The 9765-nt window shown below is 39.3% G+C and overlaps 1 protein-coding gene across 2 annotated transcripts; it reads left to right on the top strand.

The window, feature by feature from the left end:
• Window positions 1–300: 300 nt before the first annotated feature.
• vps29 (VPS29 retromer complex component) lies at window positions 301–9030 on the top strand. Of its 2 annotated transcripts, XM_047345471.1 has the most exons (5): window positions 322–413; window positions 2234–2245; window positions 5870–6061; window positions 6885–7120; window positions 8548–9030. In XM_047345471.1, the coding sequence occupies exons 1-5, from the start codon at window positions 411–413 to the stop codon at window positions 8663–8665; spliced, it is 561 nt and encodes a 186-aa protein (XP_047201427.1). In that variant the 5' UTR covers window positions 322–410; the 3' UTR covers window positions 8666–9030. The 2 variants fall into 2 exon arrangements, with proteins under 2 accessions (XP_047201428.1, XP_047201427.1); XM_047345472.1 differs by lacking the exon at window positions 2234–2245 and having other exon boundaries at window positions 301–413.
• The last annotated feature ends 735 nt before the right edge of the window (window positions 9031–9765 follow it).

Here is a 9765-nt window from a genome sequence, read left to right as displayed (position 1 = left end):
GTCTAGCCTGTTGATACTGTAGGGATGATTTTCATTTTTTTGTTTTGTTCAGCAGAAAGGTTAAAAAGGGCTTTTCAACCGCTATGCTCTGTCGTATTGGATCCAATGTGTAATTGCCTGGATGAGTTTTTTGATCCATTCTTTAGCTTTCTAATGTAAAAAAAGAAGAGCTTTGTCCTTTTGATGTCTCAAAGTATGTGACCAGACCACAGAGTCACATAGCTTGACCTAAACTCTTCAAACAGAGCTGTTATGAAAACTTTTTTTCTGCGTTGTAATAAAATGCCACTCACAATATGGCGGGGATGTCGACTTCCGGGACGTTCATGCGACGTCTACTCTTCTCTACTCTTACGTTACGTGCGTAGACGCTTCCTCATCTGGACTAGCAGCAAACAGGAACAGACAAGATGGTGAGTATGAAATGTCGAAAGGACCACCATTTCCTTCATGCAGTGCGCTATTTCTGCGCCTGGTGCCTTAGTGAAGTAGCAGTCTACATAAACAGGGTGACGTTGCGTCCCAGCGTCGCACAAAGGTTTAGTTTTAGGGTTACTTCTACTTTAGCTCAATTAAAAGACGTATCGATGATCACATGACATCTTTAGTTTTTAGTACCCCAGAAATCTGCTGCCAGTTTCAGTCACCCCTTAGTTAACAGTTTCTTTGCACGCTGATTCCTTGGTTCGCCATATTTGTTCCTGCAGTATTTAGTTATCCCAGCACGTTTTTTGTTGACCTATTTAAACAGTCAAATTAGCGCTAGAATGGCTAACCAGCTAAAGGCAGCTTCATCTTCTAATACTTGTACTGCATTAATGAGATGAGATATGCTTCCTGGATATTGTCCCATACTGCTTTGCCTATTAGTTCTTGTTAGGACAGGCAAAGTGGAGACATTTTCCAGTGATACGGGTTTTATAATGTTTTTATTCATTTATTCATTCATTTTTCCCTTCTAATTTCCAGACTGTTACATTTGTTAGATTAGACAGAGCCAGCCCAAGCTTGAATGGACTTGATGTGTGGCCCCCCTTCCACCTAAACAGCTACCACAGCATAAGTAATATCGCAAGCTTGATAGTCTGCATATTGTAATTTCAACACTGTTCAATTTTATAGTTTTTACAGAATATATTCGATTGGCTTACAAATTATTCATTTCACATTATCTATTAAATAATTAGCTATTTCTTTGACTTAGAGATGCATTAGACAATAAAATGGAAGAGAATGAAAATGTAGTTTTTTGTAGTTTCTTTCATGTTTTAAAAATAAGAACTCCCTCCATTTTCTGTCTGTAAATGCATGAAGTGTCAGGTTAAAGACCTATAATTAGCTACGTGAACTGGAAAATTCTTTTATTCCTTAATTTTCTGTTTTTTTCAAAACAACATACCTTGTGCACAATTATTTTGCTTTTATATATTATAGTCCCTGAAAAATCGAAATTGGAAGGTCAGACCCTAAAGAAACTGGAAATCCGTATTGGCCGGGAAAAACCTGAATCACTCATTTTTGTCTGGCATTTGCACCCGAGGTCCATTATGGATTTGTTATAAACTCTGTGGGAAGGAAGGTATGATCACATGTTGCGCTTCTTTCATCAAACTTTAAATCTTTGAATTTTACTATTAATACATCTATAAAGCACTTTTTAAAAGTTGGCTTGTCCTCCTTTAAAAAAATTACAATTTGCAGTTTGACATCTGTGTTTTACGGGTAAAGTCCAGAGATCTTGGAGGGATCCAGACGGGTATTGGGTGCCCTAATATATAGCCTAAATCTCGTATGCCTTGGCTGGCTCTGGGTTTTAATATTTCTGTTGAAATGTTTCTACCCCATTATTTGTACTAAACAACAGTAACCATCAGATTTGCTTTGGCACTTGATTTTGCATCAGATCACACTCAAGTTCCTGCATTTTTTTTCAGCTTACCATGATCACTAACCATCAACCATTAACTAATGTCTTGACCACTTTGCCGTTTTTACATTTTCATTATTTGTTTTTGAATGATTCATTAATTAATCTGCCTACTTATTCCATTCACCTTTTAATTTGTCCCAACTTTCTTCTGTTTATTGTTTCTTTCTGGATTTTTTTTACCCCGATCTTTGAACACTTCCTGTGTTGTGGTACACATGCACCTCCTCCTCTCTTCCACGCTTCTCCCACTCCCCTCACCTCACTCCCATCTCCACCCCTATGTATCTGTCTCCAACCAACCAGGCTGGTCACCGGGTAAGTCTGCTCGCTTTATGCTGGATTCTTGTTTTTCTGATCACCCTGCTGCCTGCTACTCTAACAGGGAATGGGATTGGAAATTTGTGAAGGTCTGACGTATTTTGCCTTTTTGCACAACTAGCCGCTGCTATTTCAACATCTGCAGTGTAGTTAACTCATGCTGATGTACACTTGATCTGTGCTGTTATCACAAACATGTAATGTGGACTAAAGTGTTGCCACCCCTGGTGAAGATGTGTGAAATGCTTTAAAATAAAATAATCCTCTAATGACTCTCTGTTTCACCGGTGTATAGGCCATTTCATTTATTTCAGCTCCTGGCCACTTTGCTGGACGAGGACCTACATTTATTTTGCCCTCACGCAAAGTGGCCAAGATAGTAGGGGAGCTAAAATAAACCTCCACAGCTCACTGTCTTTATACTTGGAATGACCAAGTTTCCATAGCAACCATTAGAAGATATCTACATGCCAAATGTTTAGTTGGGAGTGATCTCCAGCTCTCAGAAACATGATCAACATGCTAAGCTTTAATAGGACCTGGACGGGAGCTTCGTGCTTTGGTCATATAGGACTAAAATTAAGCTTTTTGCTCCAGATGGGTTTGGTTTGAGACACAGGATGAATATGTGGAAATCCCCCCCATGCCCACTGTTAAGTATAATGGAGGATCAGAGATACTGTGAGCCTGTTTCTCTTCCAAAGGCTCCAAGAACCATGAACCCTGTGAAATACCAAGAGATTTTAAATAAATCATGGCCTTAGATTAAATAAACTTAAATTAAAAATATTTAGTTTAGTTGTGCTAGAGTAATAAAAGATTAATTTGTTGTAAGACTTTTTACACAACATTACCAGGGGGTGCAAAAACATTTGTCTGCATCTGCAAAAACACAAATTATACAATCAAACCAGATATCAGACTGAGATGAAACTTAAAGGTCTTTTTTTTAAGAAATCCTTCTTATCTGGATAATAAAACCCTCATTTACCACCAGGTCCTAAAATTGAATCCAATTTCAGATGAACGGCATCATGGGCAGCGGGAGTAGATGAGTTTTGCCCTGAGATGCTGAAGGCTGTCAAGATTGTGGTGTAGAAAGAGCTGAGCCACAGAGCAAAACCCAGCCTATCTGTGGTCCATTTGGGTCAAAGAACGTCATCATGGATTCAAGCGGCAGAAATTTGCTTCCTCAGTAGGGAATCCAGTCTTAGGACGGGACCCGGGGGCAGACCCCAAACGTCCTGGAGGCATCTTGGGATCAGACACCAGATTAACCCGGAGAGTGTCACTAAAATGGAGAATGTGTTGGTTTCTCTCTTGGACTTTTTTCCTCCGCAGTTCAATCTTGGTGAAGCAGAACACTACGACTACTGAACTACAACTAACCTGGAACGCAGAAGCGGTCTATGCAAAGGGGTGCACCCATGCTGCCTCTGGAGGATTTAAAAGAGGTTGCAGCCCAGCTGGTGCTGTTACTAAAATGTTCTTTTAATAACTCTTCCTTAACAGCTCCGTAGAATGATCTTTGGCCATCTGCTGATGCGGAGAAAAAAATCACCAGCGATTAAGTTAAAGTGATGCTTCTTCCTGCACAACATGTACAAACAAACAAAGATTGGAAAGAATATTTTCAAATGATCTGCAGTCCTTCCTCTACAGAGAGAAACATTATCTATAAGATAAACATTCAGGATAGCTGTGAAACTTCCCAGGTGTCATAATAAGTTCTGATCAGATTTTGTAGTGAGTAGAGAACTTACCAATAATTTAACAGACTCTTTTGGACTGGACAACTAATTGGGCTTTTTTGCTGCCACCGGATCTGGAAACCTTGCAGTCATAGAAGTAATCATTAGCTTCTCTGCATAACAGCAGGTGTTTTGGTCCTTTTATCCAGTTGATCATTTCATGCCCAACTGTTTTGTGATGTAATGGAGCGGTGGGATGGTTTGCACTTACTTTGTCACTGCTGCTTACTGTGGTTCAACCATCTGATGTTTCTTAGGGTAGCAATGTTTTTCTCACAGTGCTGCATATCATGTGGTGTTCATCTGAGGTTGGATTTACTTAACTTTTTCCTTAACAACTGTTAAGTGTCAGATTAAAAGGGAATCCTTTTACTGCTACTTATGGTTGTACTGTTTCAGACAAATAAATAATGAATCATTTGGATGTTTTAGTTCTAGACAAATTGGCTTGTTGGTATAGCCATAAAATTGCCCTGTAGCCTTCTGTTAGATGGGACCACACATTTAAAATCGGTGCATCAGCATTTCTAGACTTTATCTCCTGTTGAGCAGATAAACGGAGTTTTAGCTTCAATATGATCTTTAAAATGTTACATTTTTTACCCCCCTTGGCTCTAAGCTAAAATAGATTTGCACCCACTGCATCTGGTATTGGCTATCGTAATTAAGTTGTGATTTCTGGATTTCATGTTTAGTATTGGAGGGATATTTCAGGATTTTTATAATCAGGAACTGTTAAAAGATTATAAACAGTTAATATCTCACCTGCAGCACATCACTCTCTTGGCATCTTCATCAGAATAGTTTGTCTTGGAACGACAGATGCCAAGACCTAACTGGACTTCTACCATCTAAAAACAACTCATAATGGTTGATGCAAATGCAGTTTTATGAAGCTTTAAGCTGTCATCACTGTTACATTCAGTGGTTATGTACAGAGAAGCTGCAAATTATTCACACAGCAAACTGAGGTAGAAGGTGGTCCAGAATCAGAAGAACTGTCTTAACGTAAGGCAGCCTAGAAATCAATAAAACACCAATATTGTTTGCTTTTTACACTTCGTTATCAGATGTGCATTTTCTGTTCTCAGTACCTTTTGACATAGGACAGTCATTGGTGTTGCACCTTCTCCAACACACGTTAGATAATCATGTACCCCCTCTCCCCCATGTAAACGGTGTGACTGTTTATTGGTTCATTAAATCGCTGTGACGTAAACTGTTCCAGTTTTGATATTGGAGTCGTTTTAACTTGGTAGAAATCCCTCTTTGATCCTCTCGCATTAACACTTAGTTTCAGCTTCGCGATGACAGTTTCAGCCTCTGAAACAAACTGATCTGGATTCATGCTAAATGAAGCTGTCAAGAGAGCTACACTGTCTGTTTGTCACTTCTTGTTACATAAAAATATCCATCTCTCTAATCTGTCGCTGAGCGTCTGAAGTCCAACTGTGCATATTCAGTTCATGGCTTGTTGGGCTTTTTGAAAACTTGATGAAATTACATTTAGAAGCCAGTTTGAATTCAGACAAACACACTACATGTTCAGGGTTGTACTTACAAATGTTGCTGATGTTAAGGCTTTGAGTCAGGTGTTTATCAGCTGCAATAGATTATAAGGCATTTCAGTACAATAAAATAATCTTTTTATATTTGTCTTATTCTGTTAAAAATGGTGACAAATTCAACACTAATAAAGGTGTGGGGTGGTTATTATGGGGTTCGTGTCCATTATTTTCTGCTGCTGGATTGACCAATGGCATGCTGCAGGGCTCTGTCTTTGGACTACTTGCTTTTTCAGTCCTCAGACAACTTAACTCTGTTGTGGGGGACTAACTGGTTTTTGTGTGTGTTTGTGCGATGTTATTAGTTGGTTTTGGTGTTAGGTGACCTGCACATTCCCCACCGGTGCAACACTTTGCCAGCCAAGTTCAAGAAGCTGTTGGTCCCGGGGAAGATCCAGCACATTCTCTGCACCGGGAACCTTTGCACCAAGGAGAGTTATGACTACCTGAAAACCCTTGCTGGAGATGTTCACATAGTGCGGGGAGACTTCGATGAGGTCTGTACTGTTTATTAAAGTCAACCAATTTAGTTGTACCTCTCCATTAAAAAATACTTAACTTGCAAAATAAATAGCATCCAGAGAAAAAGGAATATTAATTCAAATTGAGGTTCACTGAGCCTTGCAAAAGTACACCCATTGAAAATTTGTCCCATTACAACACAAACATCATTCTTCTTATTGAATTAAATTTAGATCTGGGCTTTGATTGGATCATTCTAACTAATTAATGCACTTTGTTCGAACCCGTTCCTTTGTAGCTGTGATCACCACGTTTCACTGTGAGAATGATGAGTTCAGGGTTCAGTGTACCCTTTCAGATACATGTGGCGCCAGGTTTGTTGTGTGTCTTACGCTATCCATTTTCAGATGATGGATTGAATGTTGGTGCACAATATGTTCAAAGGTAGGGCTATTGTTTACAAGATGAGTGTGTGTTCCTTGACCTTTCGAATGCTGCTTGTTCAGTAATGGTCCCTAACAAGCCTCTGATGCCTTAACAGAAAAGTTTAATTTATACTGAGATTAAATTATACAGAACTAAGTTGTATTCACTAATGTACATCACATTAGGAGGTACTTATTGTTAAAGCACACAAAGGTTTGTTCTTCAAGTGTAAAAAAATGTGAAAAGGCTAAATGGTGTGAATACTTTTGCAAGGCAATATACAGTACCTGTCCAGTAAATAATGCTTTTCACACTAGATTTCACAGATTTCAGCTGGTCACTTCAGTTGACGTATTCACTGAAATTGAAGCTGATGTGCAGAGGCTTTACACTGCTTATTATTTCTCTGGCTTTACATGTCCTCCCTTTTAGAACCTGAACTACCCTGAGCAGAAGGTGGTGACAGTGGGCCAGTTCAAAATTGGCCTCATCCACGGCCACCAGGTCATCCCCTGGGGCGACATGGCCAGCCTGGCGCTGCTCCAGAGACAGCTGGATGTCGACATCCTCATCTCGGGACACACACACAAGTTTGAGGCTTTTGAGAATGAGAACAAGTTTTACATCAACCCCGGCTCTGCTACCGGGGCCTACAATGCACTGGAAAGGTAGCTGTGATTATAACTCATACATTTTAAACCAGGAAGTGTTAAAGTAGAGGCTAAAATATAACAAGTCTGGTTCATTACTTCATCAGTGGGTTTGGGACTCCTTGGTAAAAAATAATTGCAATGGACAGTTCCATTCAATTCATTTATATAGCGGCCATCCACAACACATCGTCTGAAGGGACTTTACAACAAAAAAATGCATTTTAATCCACAAAGATTCCAAATGATCTTAGTTATCAAACAATTCAGTAATGTGTAGTTTATTATTCAAATTGGTTAAAATTCTTTCTATGTAAGTAAACCTAGCAGATTGTATCAGTGACTTGCAGCATTCCCTCCTCCTGGATGAGCATGTAGAGACAGTGGACAGTCACTGGCATTGACTTTGCAGCAATCCCTCATACTGAGCATGCATGTAGCGACAGTGGAGAGGAAAAACTCCCTTTTAACAGGAAGCAACCTCCAGCAGAACCAGGCTCAGTGTGAGCGGCCATCTGCCACGACCGACTGGGGGTTAGAGAGAACAGAGCAGAGACACAAAAAGAACACAGAAGCACTGATCCAGAAGTACTTTCTATGGGAAGGAAAAGTAAAACATTAATAGATGTAGTAGCTCCTTTAGAAGCTTCATCTAAGAGAAAAAGACAGCTAAGCAGATGAACTCTGAGCCAGTTTTCAAGTCTAGAGGAGGAAAGAAAGCACACACAGTTGGTCACAGTAGAAGCTCAACCAGTAACTATGTCTAGAAGAGACAGGGTTAAACACTGAAAGACAGGGACAAATGGATCATTTGTAGAAGGTGAGCATTAAGTTGTTGGCAGCAGAAGCTTGGACGATGCCCCCTTCCAGGAAGGTGTTACAGCTAAACACAGAGCAGAGGGTGAAAGTGGTCATTATGTCCTCCAGCAGCCTAAGCCTATAGCAACATAATTACAGAGATAGCTCAGGATAACCTAAGCCACTCTAACTATAAGCTTTATTAAAAAGGAGAGTTTTAAGCCTAGCCTTAAAAGTAGACAAGGTGTCTGCCTCACGGACTAAAACTGGGAGCTGGTTCCACAGGAGAGGAGCCTGATAACTAAAGGATCTGCCTCCCATTCTACTTCTAGAGACTCTAGGAACCACCAGTAAACCTGTAGTCTGAGAACGAAGTGCTCTGTTAGGAACATATGGAACAATCAGATCTCTGATGTATGATGGAGCTAGATCAAGCAGCATGATCAAGGGCTTTAAATGTGACAACCACATTAAATGTTTGGATTGAGATATAAAGGAGGGCTCTAAAATCAGATGAGATATAAAAAAAAATTGAATCTGGAAAAGGTTTGAGTTTTCGAATGTAAAACTGTAGTAAACCCTGCATTTCTGTATTTGTTAAACCTTTTGCTGTAAAATCTTATATTTTGTTCTGCTCTCTGTTCCAGAAACATTATCCCCTCCTTTGTACTAATGGACATTCAAGCATCTACAGTGGTGACGTATGTTTATCAACTGATCGGCGATGACGTCAAGGTGGAGAGAATTGAGTATAAGAAATCATAAAGGAGGTGTTGGGAGGAGGAGGAATGGCACAAGAGTTATGTTAACGAGGCTCAGCGTACTGTTTCATTCATGTCCACCAGGGGGCAGCAGCTCCCACAGTTCACAGTGTTGATGCTATAGCAAGCTGTTCATGAACTGAACTCTAAAATTCTTGTGTATCGTTTTTATGTCATCTGCATTTGTAAGCAAGCTGTCATTAAAGAATACAATAATGTCATATGTTTTACTATAAAAAAAATTGACTTTTTTTCTGTGATTTTCATTTTTATTCTTATTAAATCCTGTACAGGTGACCAGCACACCTTTAGCTTTCTGTAAATTGCCTTATTCATTCACTTCCACAATAAAGATGGAGCTTCCCTCCATATGTTGCTTTGCCTTGTTTTCCAAGCAGTTTTTGCATACATTTGTAGTCAGATGTACTCATCATGGGGAACAATGTCATTTGTGTATTTTTAATGATTTCTTTGAAGCTTTCTTTATCTGAGGTTGAAAGTTGATTCAACAGGCAAGGATTTAACAAAAAAAAAAAAAAAGAATTGGGTGCATACGTTTGGCTTTAATGTGGATGTTTCTCTAATCCATATATGGTTAAAGTTGAACATACAAGCTCAAACACATCAATTTACCTAAAACAATATATTGTTCTGTTTAGGTATTTGTAAAGGTATAGTTGTATTTGGAGTTTAAACGCTTTGTGCAAACCATCTGAAGCTACAAAGGCAACAGTTGGGTCGGTTTGTTAAACCCCTTTATGCTATGTTACTTCTCTGTATTGCATAAAGAGGTGTGTCTACATCAGAGGTCACCTGCTTTTTGAAGGTGTGAGCTACTTCAAAGATGTTGAGTATTACAAAAGCCTGTTTTTTGAACAAGGACTTTACAATCCAGTTAATTATATTTGCTGCAAAAATGAAAACAGGTTGAAAGTAGGATTTGAGCATCCTTGGAAGAGCTGCTGTCAAGAACATTCTCGAATTGGTCCGGAGCACACTGCTTACATGTCAGGACAAAAATAAATACATCTGGTGACTGTTAGAAAACCCTCAGCATGTGACATTTAACCTTTAATCTTCTCCTCAGGAAAGAGAAAGTTATTG

This window comes from Girardinichthys multiradiatus, chromosome 19, assembly GCF_021462225.1.
Source record: "Girardinichthys multiradiatus isolate DD_20200921_A chromosome 19, DD_fGirMul_XY1, whole genome shotgun sequence".
In the NCBI taxonomy this organism is placed as follows: Eukaryota; Metazoa; Chordata; class Actinopteri; order Cyprinodontiformes; family Goodeidae; genus Girardinichthys; species Girardinichthys multiradiatus.
This window is presented reverse-complemented; position numbering and strand designations above follow the sequence as displayed.